An 18,466-nucleotide genomic window follows, 5' to 3' on the forward strand; every position below is an offset into this window, starting at 1 on the left:
GTCGTCGTAAATCCCTGCCATAAATTTCCTCCCAAGTATAAACGGTGTCGTAAAAGGGCGAGAAAGTGTCACTCGTTGAAAATCGAAAGAAATTTAATAACTTTCGAACGACTGAAGATATTTAAACGAAACTTTTACCGAGAAATATCCAAAAATGACTGGAATATACTTTTATGGATCCCTCGCCGCAATTACCACGCGACTAACCTTACGTTCACTTTCAAACGAAGATCTACTTACTTCGCGAAATCGACACTTCTTCGGTAAAATTTAAATAATAAAATAAGATTTTCTACGCCACAACGACCGTATCGACTCTCGGACTTTTCAGTCGTTGTACTCCCTCGAACGACAGCCTTCAAGCTTGTCTATCCGAGTCTAGAACATCGCGAGTACCGAACATCCCTGGCCTAACGAGACAACGTATCCGCGTTAGGAAATAACGCATCTGTTTATGATCTCGTTAGAGAAGAGCAACGCCCCACGAAAGTTAGCGAACCGATGGATTCAGCGTGGTATAAGAGCGAGAATGGATGATAATCATTAACTCACCTTGCCAGTGGTAGCCGACTTGTAGAGGGGTCCCATGATGACATGATCGGTGGGGCAACCGTCCGAGTCAATTAAGACTATCTCGCTAGAGTCCACGCCGTCCATGGCCACCAGCTCTCGCACGAAGATCTCGTAGGGACTGTTCGGGTCGAGAATCTCGAACTTCAGCGCCAATGGATCCCCGACTTCGGCCGTCGGGATGCCATCGTTTCCACTGCGGTCGGTGATCTTCATGGCGACGTTGGGCGAGTCGACGATCACTTCCTCCGACAAGGCAGGAGTTATGTCACCATGTACGCCGAGATCGACTTCGTTCGACACTGTTTTGTTTGTCAGATCGTATTGGCAGGCGACAGCCAGCCCGAGATCGGAACTGGTGACGATCGTGTCGTGGTGTTGAATCACGACGTCGTTCAGGTAACGACCCAAACCCTGTTGTCTGATGTTGCACTCCAAATCGTCGTAGGCCATTCTGAGCTCGAATTCCAAGGCGCCCTTCACGTCTTGTACACACGAGTTCGGTGATCCCTTCACGTAAACTTTGCCGTAGAACAGTTTGCTGGTTTGGATCCTCGTCACCATGTCACCCGCGCGACAGTCGATGGTGACGTTGTAGCAGGAGCTCAGCTCGTACGTTGATCCCTCGGGTACGTCAAGATAGGGTTCCTGGGGACAGCCAAAAATGTTTTCTGTGGTTATGCGCACCGCGTAATAGGTTTTCGATTCGATGGTTTGATATTTTTTGGGGGGAGCGAAAAACCAGTTCCCAGTGGTATTTTTTTTTTTGTATTAATTGTTTACGAATGTTGGAAATTTTTGAATCGAAATGTAAATGTTAACTTTGAGGTATTTGAAACAATTCTATTTTCTTTTTTTTCTTGTATTTTTTTAGTGTAAATGTCGGTAAGTAAATTTTCAGTTTCGATTGAAAGTAACGATTTTAAAATTTATCGAAAAATATCGTACGTGGATTGGATTGGATATTTATACCGTTACGGTTGATGTTACTCTCTGTGGAAATATTATTCGTATTAATTACGTTTCTATGAACAGGAACGATATAACTATGCAGGTACATCAAGGCGATAATCCGTTCTGTTTGGTATTCGTACCGTTGGAAAAGAATTATTAAAAATTATATTCCATCGAGCGAATTGAATTATCCGGAGATCCAAATTTTTCTCTGGCTTATAAAAACTCGATGTTCTTTTTCGATTATAGGAATTACTGGCATATATTGCGCAAATAAATCATTGACGCGTCGTATCAATGTTTTTCCTAAAGGTATTCATCCAATACGAATCGGAAAATGTTATTTTGATTTCAAGCTTTGGTACGATTAAAAAATCTATTTTATCTGATCCAATATCATCGCCTAATACGTTGGTGTTGCGTTTGATGATAGATCAAAGTTTGCGAGATTACATAAATGTATAACATAGCATTTAAAATCTCGATTTCTTTTCAAAGGTATATAGAATAAAAATATTGAAAACAAAATTGAATTATTTTTTTATCTGACTATTAAAACTTCGATATCTTTTCAGTTTATTTTTTTTTGTTGGTATTTCCATTTATTTATTTTTTTTTTTCAATGAAAAACGTGGTATGATTAAATCAATCGATCTGAATTTCTATATTCAATTTTATTGCATTATGTATAGTTGATTGCACGTATGGAATTATCGAAAATATGGAGTTTTTATTTCTTTCTTCTCAAAACTACTTTTTTTTTAGTCGTGTGTTTACAAACATCCATACCAATGAATAATCTACAATGAACTTCGTACGCATATGTACTAAATACATTTTAATCTCAATTAGCACGTTATCTGTAATTACCTTCTATTCGTTGAAAAACATTTGCCAGCATTTTCTGTAAAATTTTGCTACCTTTCTCCAACGTAACTTCGTCGAAAACATTTTCAAAATTCTTCTTTCCATGTTTCACATCAAACACGAAAGAATGTTATTTTCTCATTTTACATCAACCGAGTTAACAAAATCAAAAGCGCGAGGAGTCTGGGTTTATTTTCACTAAAATCCACCGGTTAAAATATTTCATCGACGAATTAATATTGAACGAAAGAAACAAAATGTATTCTCGGAACACGTACTATACAAATAAATACACAAGAATCGAAACAGTTATAATAACTAACATTTTAACAAATTGTTCGTAAAAAGAGCCTTTTCTTGGTATTTTAAACTAGAGGACCCGTTAATCTTTTCACCGTTGAATCGATTCCATCGTTTATTCCTTAACACTCGTACTCGTAATGTTATTAATGGGGTTCGAGTGTACCCGAGTGAAAAAATGAAATAAGAAAATGATGGTTTTCCGTTCGGATGGTTCCGTTCGAAGAAAGATCTCCCGAAGATGGTGATGAGGATGAACGCGGGAACGCGATAAGAATCGTGACGAGTATGAACTGTAAAAAGTACAAGTGATTCAGTTCGACGTAAAACGCTAGCAGGAATAGAGTGAACTGATTCCTCAACAGGTTGGCGAGAAGAAAAGTCTTTGTCTTGACTTTCTCGTGGTATGAGGCACCATTCTCTCGTATGCACGAGCTGAAGAGCCACCCACAGGCTCGATAGGGTAAGCATCTGCGATGGAAACTCGATTTTCCACGAATGCGCTCTCGGCGAATTGTTCGACCTGGTTTGCACGTGTGCGATGTAATCAGGTTTACAGAAAATCCCCACCGACCCTTTCAAGAGTACGTGGCAGAGTGGAACGTGTGAAATGTGTGGTCTACGATTTCTAAGCGAATTCTACGGTCAGGATTGACGTTAAATTGTTTTACTTTCGTGTGTCGAATGAATTAAAGCAAGTCTGCGCGACGAAATTCAACGTCGCGTTCATTTTCCCAACGTTTCCGTGGAATACTTTCGATAAACATTTTATTAAACGCTCTCCGTCGAACAAACAGTCGATTGTTCCGCGTAATCGATTTAAATCTCCATACATTTCCAACGTGTAACCTTGTTTCGTTATAAATTCAATTTGTATTAGAATTCCCGTTTCAACCTTTGGTCAACGAACGATTCAACGATCGTTATCTCCCGAGTCCTTGCGATAAATTGTTGAAAGTGCACCGAAACGATTCGAGTTGCGCGTTACAACGTGAAACCAACGAGAAAACAAAGTAATAAGAAAATTGTGCGGTCTGATCGTTTTTCTCGAAACTTTGCTCATTTTTTCCCCCTCGAGGTTAACGACTTTGACCCACTTGCAAAACGAATGAATATTTTAACACATTATCAACGAATTAATGATGCAAAGAATACCATGGATTCAAACGTCTTTAATATCACGAGTTTATGTATTTTCGAGATCGTTGGGCCTTTCGAAAAATTTAACTCTATATTTTCTTAAGAAAGTTTCGAGATAACTGAAAAGTTTCGTATTCTCGATTTGTTTCAAACGTTCGAGATTTTCAAGGAATTCGAGTTTATTTCACTCTCAAGACAATCTCGAAGCGACTCAAAGTTTCATATTCTCGACTTGTTTGTTTCCAACGTTCAAGATTTCCAAAGTATCCAAGACTTTCAAAATATTCAAGGTGTCCCGAGACTCCTCCCATCTTGATATTCTTCAAAATGTTCAGACATGCGTATTGTCTCGTTTTACCACTCGTGAGAACCGAGGAATTATTATTCATACTCTTACCTGAATGTCGGAAAGGGTGGCTCTGGAGTGATGGCTGAGACGGCACACCATGTCACCAGTGTCGCCATAGTCGTACGAATGACAACGGAATGGGGAATTCAGACAGAGCTCGCGACACTCCTCGGCGGTGCCGACATCTTGATAGACAGAGTCTACGGTTTTCAAAATACGGCCAGCGAGTTTTTTGAATTCGCAGAGCTTCACCGGTTCGTCCACGCAGTGGTTCTCCAAGTAATCGAAACCTTTAGCCGATTGGAAGGCGTTGGATCCTGCCACTGTCAGTCGATCCATGTCCGAAAGTTCGCATTGTTTCGTTGCATTCGCATAATTTGCAGATCTGAAACAAAAATGAAACGTTCGTTGAACGATTTTCCTGACGATAGACTTGTAGACAAGTATCGGTTACGTTTACAACATCGATTCGACCTAGGTTTCGTGTCGAAAAGTTGTCCAGTGGAGCGTAAAGTTATCCTAAATTTCCAAACGTGCAAAATTTTCCCACGTCGCTCTCACCAACTCCTCGATCGACACAATGCACTAGTGCCGTACGAGAGTGCATTAAATTACTTCGATAAATGCAACGTGTAAGCATTCCAACCGAGCACAGAAGCGGAGTACCACAGAGCCGCCTTTGTCGACGGTGTACTTGACAAATGTTTAAAAGCAATTTCCTCAAGAACCAAGGTTCCCGGCCGAAAGAATTTCGTTCCTCGCTCGGAGTGGAAAATAATCCGCGGAGGGAAGTGCCGATTATTTCACTCGATGCAATGACACGATTTCACGCCGCACGGTCGTCCATTAATATTCGTTTCGAATTAAAATGGTGATCCGTTGAAAAATCGAGCGCCCTCTCGATCGCGTCGAGCATCGGTGTATATATCGACGGAATGAAAAGGTTTAATTTTATTTTTTTATTTTTTTTTCCACCTCTTCTCCCGAAAAGTGAACGTGGACAAATTTTTCCACCGCGCTGTGAAAATACTACGCGAGAAATCTGTCGATAACTGGTCATCGCAATAACTTAATGGCCGCGAAAGAGATATTTTTGAATCGATGCTCGAATGGTGTGTTACGTGGACCCACACCATCGAGTAAATTGACCGGTTGCACCGCGGCCAATAAAATGATTAGTATCGTGACTACGATTATTGAGCCATCACCGGGCGAAAAAACTATCCACGGACCTAATATCCAAGCCAATTCTCGATGAAACAATGCCGCGAATGTATTAAGTTCCGGTGGTGGTCCATAAAGGAAGATAAAATGGCTCGTAGCAGAAACCGGGGCCAGAATTTGTAATGGAAGCCGGCTAATGGATTTCCATCGAGCTGTATGTTTTACTTTGCCAAATATCAGTGTAGCACAAATTGTATCCGTACGTTTCGCGTACTTATCACGGACTCCAGCGGCGTTCACCTTTGACCCCGTGCGATTACTCGGCATTAGGGATGAACCGTGCACAACTCTGCAACGTGGCTCGAGTATTTACGAGAATTTTTTCGTCACTCGAAACGTCATTATTCCATTAAGAATCGCTCACCATCTAAGTGCAACGTTTTACAAAATACAGGCTAACCGACCATTAACACGATCCTCCGTACTGGTAAATATACTCTAGCCACGGTCCTCGACTTTCACTTATTCAAATTATTTTCCTCGTTTATTTTAAACGAATTGAAAAGAAAAGGGAAAAAAAACTACAAAACTCCTCGATGACTCTCGGAACGAAATCGGTCTTAATTTTGAACACTCGTGGTCTTGTTTTAAAATTGCTCCTCGAGGAATACAAAATCGATTGTACTTTTTATTTCTAATCGTTTAAACTCGGAATATTTTTTATTCCAATTTTCCGCTCGTCTTCAGAACGAGAAGAATACAATTCGAGACACGATTACGAATAAAAAATACCATGGCAAAGAATTGCAAAGAGGGTACATCGAAGAATAGAATTATTGATTTAACTTATTCAAATTTGAAATTTTATTTCCGTTTCAACTCGTTCCCTCGTTTGTAGATAATTTCATCGATTCAAGCAAGTTTTCGTTCATTCTTGTTTCGTAACACGGTACGAAAGAATTTCCCTTTGAAACACGCTTTCGTTACAACGTACTACGAGTTAACTTTATTGTGGAAGGTTACTTGGACAGAAACATCTTGAAACTTTTTATTCTCGAGCACAGTCTGGCGCTGCTGATTGAAGTAATTACCATACGGTCACGATAAACGCGCTGGGACTAATTTACTGACATTTACCGGCAAGTCAACCAAACGGTTCTTCGTCCCTCCACCGTCCTTTTTCATCGTCTTCGTTAACGTCTGTATACAGGTTGGGTAATACCAGGTAGCTTGTCCGGAAATGGGAACGCTTTGTCGTTGTTTGCTTGTTCCTGTTTTGCTTTTTGTCCCCACCGGGCGCAAACACGTCAAGCATCGCGATATTCCACGTGTTTGCTTGGATTCACGAGATAATACGAATATGGATAGGATATTTTGCGCGGGAATCCATGAATGCGAATCGCACGGGGAATGGGTAGTAATAGTTTTTGTTCCCACGTGCAAGATATAATCCTTCCCGTAAGAACGTCTGCGCCGTGTTTCTACGATGTTCGAATTCGCGCGAACGTATTTTACCTTTTCGAACGTTCGTTTGCCAACCCCTTCCGGGATAAATCATTTCCAAAGAAAATGATTTCGAACCGTTATTTGGCCACATCGGTGACTATACTGCCAACGTATTGTTCATTGTGAAATTTAATTAGGAATATTTACTCGCGACAATTTAAATTAATTAAAGCACTACAGGTAGCTCGTGTGTGTCGGTATCGGGCAATTGTGTTGCAAATGATCTTTATGAAATTTAATTAGGAATATTTACTCACGACAATTTAAACTAATCGAGACACTAAATATTCGTAACACTAGACGTAGAGATGTGTCTCTTCCGTTGATATTCTGTTGATATTAATGTTCGTACCATTCGCTTGCAAGGGGAACTGTTGCTGCGTGTTTCGTAAAATTTTATTTATAATTTATTATTTTAATTACGTAATCGTTAAAGAAAACGATGAAACGAATCGATTCGATCCTAATGTCGTTGCCAATCGTCGATGTTTTTCTTACGTTGGCAACGGATGAGGTTACGACCTGGTTGATTGCAATTTACGTCTCCTTTAATATAAATTTCACAATAAACATTTCCCGCTAGGCAATATTTCTTTCCGTAGAAAGTTTCGATGTTGAATTTAAACTGATTTTAATTGCGCGATACTTTTTTCCGTTGGACGGAAAATTTTTTATTTTAGAAACAAAAATCCTCCTTTGAATGATCCGGACGAGTTCAATTAAAATGAAGTTGCTCCGTTTGTCGATTTTAATTTCGATAGATCTTCGTTTATTGAATTGTATTTCAATGGATCCGTTGCAATTTGTTGGAACGTATCGTATCAGGTAAATATACTCGAGCATGCTGGTAAACAGCAACTATGGTAAAATGTTTCTATCGCAGTAGAAGAGAATTGTTGCGGTTATGTAAATATTTATCACGAACCCACCTTGAGTACGTCGCATGGCAAATGTTTGCATTTTGGTTCATCTATATGACCAGATTCGGTGTAGTTTCATCTGCCCCAAGCTTGAATCAACACGCGGTTATACAATTTTATTTTTCGTTTCACGTTTCGCGAGTCGATGTAAGAGTTGCATGCGATTTTGGAATCGAATTCAATCGATAGTTGCCCTTTTTATACGCCCTTCGGGAAATTTTACACGTTGTAACACTTTCTTGAAGTGCTTCGAAATATTCTTTATAAAAGACGAATACATACCAAAACGCAACATCAATGACAAGTTTCTCACAAAGAAGTTACAAGATGATAGATATTAATTTCAATCTTGGTCTTGTAACCGTACATTTTTGTAAAAATTACCCCTTAGAAAACTATCCTTTACAAGAGAAATTGCACTGAAATGTATTGCAAAAAGTGTACCACAAAGATATAAGGTGGCTCGCAGTGAATTTGGTATCCGTCGCGCGATTAGAAACTTCCAACCCTGTTCTCGAGTTTCCCCGAGACTGTAGCACCAGCACGTTCTGTATAACCGAAAAACATAATGTACGTCGAGATAAGGAAAGAGGTGAAAACTTCTATCACGAGGTCTCAGGTGCTGGACCGCTATCATTATCTGACCGAACTTCCGTTAGAACGTTACGCTACCCTCGAACACACCTCGAACACCAAGAGCTTAGGACTCACGGTGAGAGGCGGGGTGGGAAATTTATTCCACGTCGCTCCATCGATTTTAAATTATATCGCCTTAGACCCGAATAATATTCATGGTTGGCGCGTTATGATTTCAATATTCTCGGGGTTTTCGGCCGAGTCGAAAAATCATTGCGCCGTTATGCGACTAGCCGCGATAAACGCCCCTATTGAGTCGAACGTATAATCGAATCGCCTGCAGTTTCCACGATTATCGCGAGCCCACTTTTTATCGCATTTCCCAGCAACACAGTCCCTATTAAATCCGTGATCGGTGTCTTGGAACGAGTGACTCCTCCCGATAATCCTTGGTGAAATACTCGTAAACTTCACGTGGTCGGTTATTTAACAAATAAACCAGCGTTTATCCGCTTTGTAAAATTTAGTCGTCGTTGGTCATTTTAACGGATAACTGCCCTCGATGTAACACTCGAACGAGTCGCGTTAATGGTACAAGTTCTAAGTCCAGGGACACGAGCTCGATGTCATTAACCAAGTTTAACGAGTTCGACTGTCCATTTGTAGCTGACTCTTTTACAGTTTTTCGTAGAGATCGAACGTTCAACGTATCTCAAGGGGGATTCTTCCGATCGGGAACACCCGAACGGAATAACAATTTCGCTATTTTAAACCCAATCTTGAAATTAATTTTATCCAGCGACACCACTTTCCGTTTCAAGGTAGGTTAGGTCTATTAACGGCGAGCACTCGCGACCGAGAATAAAAGTTTCCGTATTTTTAATCCAGATCTTGGAATTAATTTTAACTCGCGACACGACTCTCCATCTCGAAACGGTCTTCGTGAAATCTTTCTCGAGGAATTTTTTAACTAATTTTTAATCACAATTGTACGCAAATCAGTGTATGTGTGCGTTAAGTGTCGAGAAATTTCGTATAACGTTTCTCAGTGGAATTGATCACAATTTCGAAGAATATAATTTTCGAAATAATACCTCGAAGCGTGCTCGTGTATCGTCGATTGGAGGCGATCTTGAAGCTTGAAAATTGTAACGATAACCCCGGATATCGCGAAAAAGTAACTCGGCCAAAGAATTTCAACGCTGAACGCGTCCAATCATTTGTGTCCGTTGGTTAAATCAACATGTTTCGAGCGAATTGCTCGCGATTTGAATAATTGGCCGACGATATGTACGCTCAAACCGCGTTTATTATTCATTCCGCACGCACGATTCGGGAAATCGTTTTTATAGCGAATTATTTTTATCCGATTTGCTGATTCTGTCCGTGATTGTACCGCGACAAGATTTACGCGCGACTACGAGTCGGTCCATCATCATCGATCTCTAATAGAAACGTCAAACGATATTCCCCGTGCAAATTACTACCCCGCATCGACATTACGATCGAATCAATTTTCGTATCGAGAAGTTAATTCGCACGGAGTGTTGCTCTTTCGAGATTGAAAAACTTTTTTCCTCAATTCCTACAACTGTCCGTTTCTGCATAGTCGGGACGTCACAAACATTTCGAAGAAAATTCAAAGTTCGGTTAACAACCGTGTCCAGTATCTCGTATTCGAATCCCACGAATAGTTACTTCTCCGTAGATTAATTTTCTTTTCTTCGTTTCGTACCCGGTGGTTCCTTATTTTACATAATCTTGGTAATTTTTATATAATCCGATTCTATTCGTTATTTTGCATATAAGAGTATTAAAGTACGTTAAAAATGAGGTCATCCAAAGATAAATCTTATTATATTCAACTTTCTTCTCCATGTTCGACGAAACTGGAGATAAAACTCGACTCGATTGCGTGACAGACTTTATATACAGGGTGGGCTGAACTTTATAGCACGATCAGAAATGAGTTTACTCTTCGTACAATGGTAAATTGGAAATTTGGAATAAAAAAGAAGACGTGTACTATTCGGTAACGCGTCTATTGTTAAATCTACTTGTGTCTGTCAACATTGACAATAGACACGATATTGTCTATTTCGATTCCAGCTAGCCAAAAGACAACAAAACCTATGAAACACAAATAATATTACACGACCCATCAAATTCTAGCAAAAGTAGAATCAGCGATCAATGCACAGACACGTCACCCAGCGTTCGACATCTCCCGTGCCCCGTAAATGTTCGAACTCGATTTCCTCGTAAACAAAGCCCCGTACGAAAAACTTTCGTTCCACCTTTTCGACTTACTTTTGTACAAAGAATCACCCTCTATCCGTTTCCACGGCGAACTTCGATCCACCCCGTATACGTACGACATATAAATTTACCCCCGAAAAATTGTCTCTCGCGTTGATCCTCGAGGCGCTCCACCGACCAACGATAAAGAGGGGTGGTATCCACGGCTCACGGATAAAGCACCCTCTGATTTTCTTTCATCGAATCGAGGACAAAAGATATCCCGGCGTCGTACAACTTAGAGTAAACCTCGAGGGAAATTTTAACCTCCTAGGCAGATGTTAAATGCGAAGTTAACTTCGACGGAACGTTGTCCGTGCCAGAGTCCCCCCTACCCACCCCCACCTTTGTGTCGCCAACCCTTTTTCCCTTCGTTCACCGAATCCGGACGATTTCTCTCCGTCTTTCGTTCCCTGGCTCGTAATTCTCCTACCAACCTTTTCCGCGCCGCGCTATTTCGAACAAATGGCGAGACAAAAAAGATGGCGCGGATCAGGGGCGGCTGGGACGAAGTAAGACGAATCAGTGGGTGGACGTGGGGTCGGGGGTAAAGGGGGTTGGGGGACGCGGTGCCGGAGGCAACGACGGAAAAGAATTACAAGTGACTCGGCCCGCTGCATCTCGATGAATTTCATATTATTCGTCGCGACCCTGTTTCAATACGGACGGTGAATCGGACTGTGTTCGGGGCGCGTCTAACTTGCATTAAATTTCCATCGGGACCTGGAGAGGGAAACGGTGCGGAAGGGGGAGGCGAGCAAACTAAATAAGTCGAATAAATAAATGCGATCCAACGCGCGCTCAGGCGCCTGAGAAAAATCGTTTTCCTTATTTTTTTCCTTTTTTTTTCTCTCTTCTCTCTTTCTTTCTTTTTTTTCTTCTCCTTTCTTCTTCTTCTTCTTCTTTTTTATTCCTCGCGATTTCGTGCATTAGAGCGGTATTCCAGACGTAATTTCAGCGAAGTGCGACGAGCACCATTTACGACGAACACAGTCCTTGCGGCTTTTCGGTCGTAATTGAATTTCTACCGGTATTTAAACCGCTTTACCCGTCACAATTTTTTCGAAGAAATTTCGTACGAGTGCGACACGTCGCACGTGTTATTCCGTACGCCTCCCACTTCGCCCCTCGAACGTAATTCCGTTAAAGAACGTGAATTGTAAGCGCAACGAGGGATGCGTTCAACTAGTCGGTAAAATAAGTCGAATATCGTTTGTACGGGACGAGGAAAGGAAGTTTTCCATTCTATTACTCTCCTCGGTGACGATAAACAAGTAACGGTACAATATCGGATAAATACAAGCACGAGAGAAATGTAAGAATGTTTCTATCGCAAATTTCTATTTACGAAACATCGTGTCGTTACTCATTGGACGTCTCTACCACCGAGGTAGATCTGAATATCGAAAACTATGAAGTTATTAAATACGTGCTTGTAATGGTCTCGAGTAACAACCCTCCTCGATGCTAATTACACACTCTCTAAAAGGATTCCTTACAAGCAACGAGACACGACTGCAACACTCCGAAATAAAAGAAATAAAAGAAAAAGAAAGAAATCTCACGCGAGGATTTACCATACGTTCCATCCGATATAATCAGAGAATTTTAAGTATCACGTGTAATTTACAACCCGATACTGTTTCGAAGAAGCAAGACTACAGAGAATGGGCGGGGCCAAGTGTTTCCGACCCCCCGAGGGATCTCGTTCAACTTGTCCAGTTGTACATTACGCCTAGTGTGGATGCGCGCGGTGTGTCCAGTTACCCGCTAGAGGTCTCACTGGGCGTGTCTCGATCGAGAGGAAAACTTCACCACGAACCTACGGGGACGATGAAACACGCGGGTGTGTGGTCGCGTTCTCGTGTCGTCGAGGCGTGGACGTTGAGGTTTCCACGGAGAAATAACCGGGGCACGAGGTAAAGCCGTAAAACTTAAATTGATCCGTCGCGAAGGATAATGGGCACACGAGGACACATTATAAAAATCGAAACGATGAATCGGATAACCGGTCACGAGCAATCCGGTATCGGGTGTTTCGCGTCACGTACGGCCCGTACTTTGTGCACACGCGTGGACCGCGCCATACCGAGAAATACTAATTTGCATTACTCTTTCACAGCTCGCGTGGCTCTCTTTTTGCCGGACGTGGCCCAACATCGGGGAATAATCCCCGGATAAGCAGCGATATTAACGATCGTACCGTAAAAACGGCTCCGCGCACCGTTTTGTTCCCTCTTTGTGCTCCACCCGAAACGGGTTCCGTATCCGCGGCCATTTTTTCCCTACAGCGTGGAACGAACTAATCAGCTCCGGATTGTTCGCGCGGCGCCGTCCACCAGATACTCGCGTTATTCATAAGCTTGCATTACGAGGGCAGGAAGATTCGACGCGTTAGAGAGTAATGCGTATTATAAATCAACACCCAAGCGAAAGTAAACATTTCATCGATAGGAGTCTAGGTCTTTGGATTTACAATACGACGATCTGTAAAAGACAGTGGTCATTTTTTTTTTAAATTGTCTATCGGTGTGTTTGAAAAGAAAGTGCTGGAAACTATGGTATATTCTCTAGGGACATTGAACATTGTCGAAATGGCAGTTATTTGTATTTGAGGAGTCGAATTTGGACGAGAAATTCGTACGGGTTTATATTTCCTGGAATAATTCAAATTTGAGGAGAATTGTAACGTTATTTCTTAACAATTGTTGTAGTAAAGGTATGTGCGAAGCTAGATCTCGAGATACTCTTCGTATCTTTAACAATAGATTCTTTTAAAGATCGGGATCTTTCACATTTTATTTTTAAGACTTCGGTAGAATATTTGAGACAAAAAGATAATCTTTTTGGAAAATTTCAAACTATCTTGCCCCTTAAGAGAGGCGTTAACAGTGAACCATTTCTTGGCTGTATTAAATTCGACTTATTTGCAAAATATTTTAATTTCTTAGCAAACGATTGCTGCACCGCACTGCAGCAACTGAGAAGACGTTTTCGAAGGGGGTTGATGGGACTGTTTACACACGGGGTTACTCACGTTCTTAAATGTTCAACCGAGTCAAGAGTATGGAGGTTTTCCGTCACTTTGACTCGTAACTATCACGAAACTGACACAAGCTCAACAGTCTTGAATGTTTCAGTAGCCTCGAGAGTCTTGGAAGAGACGACTATCCTCGAAACGTTGAAGCTTCTAACGAATGAGAAGAATTTACTCTTGTTCGTGTTCTATAACCAGGTTGAAAGACAATATTGTCGGTGAAATATTGTTTCTCAATCCTTTGTGTACATTTTGTACTTCTGTTTAACCTCTTCGTCAAGATCTTGGCTTCGAGTAACTCAGGTGTACCTTTATATTTGAAGAGCGATTCCATCCTTTCAATAATATGGGTCATTATGGTTTTAAAGCAATAACATGGCTAATAGTCTGTTTACAACACTTTACATCTCGCAATCAATATTTATCAATGTCTTCTTGTATCGTTTCGTTTTTAAGTCAAAAATAATTCAAGTTTCAATCGTTTAACAATTTCGAGACGTTCAAAAACACCTAGAATTTATTACATTTTCAATCCATTCAATCGTATCAGCCTTGCAGAAAGTTTCGAGACTTGGTGAAATTTTTCCAAATTTTTCTCTTTTTCCAATATACGTTAAGAATCAAGAAACAATTGCCGAACAAGTATGTTCCGTAATCAGGGAACGTAATGGTTGCCATTTCATTTGTTGTTGCGAAAAGAAACAACGAGGTAACATATCGTAAGAAATTACATTATAAACCCTATTTACTCGATTCGTTCGATAAATATTCGCGACTATTTGAGCAGCTAACGCCTCGAATTGGATTCGAGGGAACGAACGACGGAAAGACCGGCAAGTAAAATGGCCCGGTATAGGTAAAAAAGGATCGGAGTAGGAGGTACGTAAAGATGGAAGAGGATAGGGAAAACGGAATTTTAGCGAGCATTTCAGTAGCTTGGAACAACCACGGCTACGGTGTTGGTATCCCATTCCATATTCGCGTGGTATTACTCGAAGATATACGCCGTCTACGCAATCCCGTGATGCATTGCGTGTTCAGCCGTGACTACGGGACGAGACACCCTATCCATGCTTCGAATTTCTCTCACTACCCCGGCACACCCCCACCGACCCCTCTGTGCATCGACTTTTCTCGACTGCACCGGGTCTCGCCACCCTCCATCCCTCGTCGCGTTCGCTAGTCTTTTGCTTTCCCCGACAAATGGCTACAATTACGTACACGTGCCAATACATAACCCACACTGCCGGCCCCGTCTTCCGCAACCCTGTACAACCTACCCCCCTCGACCCCGCCCGGTGGTGAACAAAGTGCATCGCTACGAGTCGTCCGTTTACCAGCTATGTTCGCGTCCAGTAACACATCCAGGATTTTCTTCCCCCGGCGTCTTCGTTTCTCATTTTCTTCCTCGCTCTTTCGCGGTCGCTCGATTTTCTGGCCCCGGGTGTCAAGGTAACGACGCGAGGGAGAGAAACTTTTTGCACCGAACCTCCACCGGGCATTCGTACCAACGAAACGGAACATTTACCAACGGTCCTTCGAGTTGTCATCGTGATTTGTTCCCTTTTCGACGGAGGTCAGCGAGAAAGGTAGTTACAGCTTTCTTGTTACGAGTAGCATTTTAAATTTAGACTTACCCGGGGCGGTTCTCCTTTTTGTAGTGTCTACAGAGTTGACTAGATTCGCTAGGATCGCTTAGTCGGGAAGATGAAATAGTCTTCAAGTCGATCGTAAATGAAGATTTTCAGGCTTGCTACTCGTATCTGAGTGTATCGTTGCTTATCAACGAATCAAGTTCAAGATCACCAGGATCGATCCTAAAAGGTAGCATACCAAATTTGGCTGCTACTTTGAGCCAATTTTTCTCAAACTTCTACTCCCTTTTTCTGCAGTTCCAAAATTCGAACCGATCCTCGAATCAATAATCATATTTTCGTGTCTCCTACTCGCACTAGGAAATTTTCCGATCCGAGTTACTTCTATCGATGTTTACCAACGAATTAATCTCGCTATCAAGTTGATTGATCTTGAAAGACAACACCTCTCGAACTTTTACCCTCTTTGAGACAATTGCTTCCAAAAGATAGCATCATATCGGACGACCTTGCAATCGAAGTGAATTTTTCTCAAACTCCCTTACCTCCTAATTCCAAAAATTCCACCTAACCGATCCCCCAATTAACGAGACTCATCGAAACGGGACTCCAGGGTGTAAGCTGGGAAATCACGAGGCAGTATTTCTCGCGCGGTTACAAATGATATTTCTCTGGGACGATTCCGTGTGAAATCATGACGTTCCTGGATTACTCGAGGGGGTGGAAATAGAGCGCAGGAACCGTCGGGGGTGAGTCACCCTCTCGGAAGTTGGGAACGGCGAGCACCCCGAGGTGTAAGGAATTAGACGTTGCAACGACAATGCACACGCGAGGACGACACATGTACGAACGTGGCCGCGCTCGTGGAACGTTCATTGGTATTAGCGTTTATATATACGGTCGCTCGATGTAATTACGATAAAGTTAATGTAAGGGTGTCGGGTGGCCCAGCTGGCTCTACGGTCGATCGACGACGTTCCGAGTGTAACAGGTGCTACCTCGTGAGTTTCCTAGCATCGGTATAGAGCTTTTCTCGAGAAGCAAACAAGCGGTTAAGATACGAGGCCAGCTGCGGCTTAGAAATAGCCAGCGAGCGACGAAAACTTTTCGAACACGACTCGACGAAGAGTTTTTTCCTCGCGTTGACGACGCTACGACAACGTGTCAGGTGTAAGTGGATCCGTAGGGCACCGTTCGGTTAACCGTCTCTGTTCAGAGTTGCCGAAAAGTCGTGGTCTCGTGATTGGAAAATGGCTCAAAGGACCCATCCGGCGACCCAACGATCGGAAAGAGAGCAAAACGAACGATAATTAATTAATGACGTACATCGAGCCTGTAATCGTAGGTATGCACCCACGTGCGCGGTTCTGATTAATAAATATCACCGTGGCTAATGAATCGTGGTATATATCCGTTAGCGTATATAACAAAACGGTAACACCAGTCTGATTGCGAATTAATTACTTGTATCGCCCTATTTACATATGCAAATCGTGCAACCGAGACAGAGATATGGATGTGGCGAAGGCAGAGGGAGAAAGGAAACGGAGAGTGAAAGGGTCGAGGGTTGGTTGGTAGGAGCCTGTTATCAACGCTGGTGTAACCAGTCTACTTATCGCGGAATTCGTTTCTATCGGGCGTTCTTGTAACAGCTCATGTTAATGACGCTCGATAGTCTCGTGATAGGCAGAATATACCTGGCTACTGTATACCGTGAATGCAAATACGGTGCATCGTGCAGGACTGGTAAATTCTGATTTATTCCAAGTTTAATTATCGTCGATCTGTGATACCGAGGGCGGTTTGCCTCTCGATAGAAAAGGTGTCGATATCTTGACCAAAAATCGAGCGAAATTGTAACATTTCGTAGCACCGATTCTCTGAATTCTTTGGAGACCATTTCGAAGGTCCACGAAGAATAGAAATTCGTATAAAAAAATACGCAATATTATTTCTGTCGACAAAGAATATTTGTTACAGTCGAACTTGGAAAATGAAGATTCCAAAGGGGGTAATTCTACATAGATGATATCCCGTTTCGGTTAATAAATGCGCATGTTTCGAATCGATACCGATTAATCTTGGTAGATCAAAAGTGTACAAGAAGGTTACAGTGAGTGGAAACGTCAAAGTCGTTCGAAAGTCTCTTACATCGTCCACACTTTCTCGTCTCTGGGCGTCGTGCGTTCGTATTGTCAATTAACTCGCTATTGAACCATTTTCTTACCTAACTTAGACACAACCCGGACGTAATCCAGACCTAACCCCGTAGAAATTTCCTTCGTTGGTCCCTTCGTCGTTCATTCGCAATTTACTCGTCTCTCGGCGTGTCGCTTTCAGAATTTCAACGAACTCACCGGTGAATATTTTCGCGAGTTGCGCCACGAATTACCGGCACACTCGGTCTCTTATCGTCGAGGAATATCCGCGCTCGTATTCCGCGCGACCGCAACGTAGCCGCGTTGCGGTGTTCATCAACGCGCCGTTTACACTTCGACGGTGCTCCAATCCGTTAAGGTGAATTCCTATGAACACGAACGACATTTCCCGGGACGATCAACGTTTAAATACACGTCGTGGGTACCGCGGTGCGTAATGGTGGCTACGATCGGACCATGATCTGATAAGGTACGTGGATATAAAAGGAAAATGGGAACACGGGTCCACGGGCAGAAAAGAGGGTCGATCGTCCTGTGTAGAGCGCGGGCAGAACAGCAGCCACCGGTATACGTAGATAGGAACAGAGTCGCGATAAAGTCGTATCTCTCTTATTGCTATCTTCGCCGTAATTCTCCCCAAGTCGCTAGCAACGAACACGCAAGAATAGTACGGTCCGCAGCAGCAGCAGCAGCAGCAGCAGCAGCAGCGGCAGGAACAGCGGCTCCCGTACGCTTGTTTGTACGCACACACCGCCGGGATCCGTACACACCACTGAATACTGACAGGATGTATTTTAATGGTCGGATTTCTGCGCGCATGCACGTTCCTATTTCTCACGGTAACGACGCAACCAACCCTCTCTCTACGAACGTCGTGCAAATGCCGAAGGAAAATGGGGTTAAACAGGGCAGGAAAAGCAAGCAGAATAACGAAGAGACGAGCTAGACGAGAAAGATACACGGTAAAAGCGAACGTTCTTTTACATCGTAGCGCCGCCATCCAACCTCCGCTCGCGACCGTAAAATCATAA

General features: G+C 42.5%; 1 protein-coding gene across 1 annotated transcript in view; it reads right to left on the reverse strand.

Annotated features, from left to right (window-relative positions):
- Positions 1-18,466, reverse strand: part of Neo (ZP and PAN domain-containing protein neyo) — a 112,066-nt gene that overhangs the window by 12,756 nt on the left and 80,844 nt on the right. The window contains exons 4-5 of the mRNA XM_076316389.1: positions 4,229-4,565; positions 553-1,218 (exon numbers count right to left, since the gene is read on the reverse strand). Coding sequence (XP_076172504.1) covers positions 553-1,218; positions 4,229-4,565 — 1,003 coding nt within the window. The remainder of the gene's footprint in view (positions 1-552; positions 1,219-4,228; positions 4,566-18,466) is intronic.

This window comes from Ptiloglossa arizonensis, chromosome 7 (genome assembly GCF_051014685.1).
Source record: "Ptiloglossa arizonensis isolate GNS036 chromosome 7, iyPtiAriz1_principal, whole genome shotgun sequence".
Classification (NCBI taxonomy): domain Eukaryota; kingdom Metazoa; phylum Arthropoda; class Insecta; order Hymenoptera; family Colletidae; genus Ptiloglossa; species Ptiloglossa arizonensis.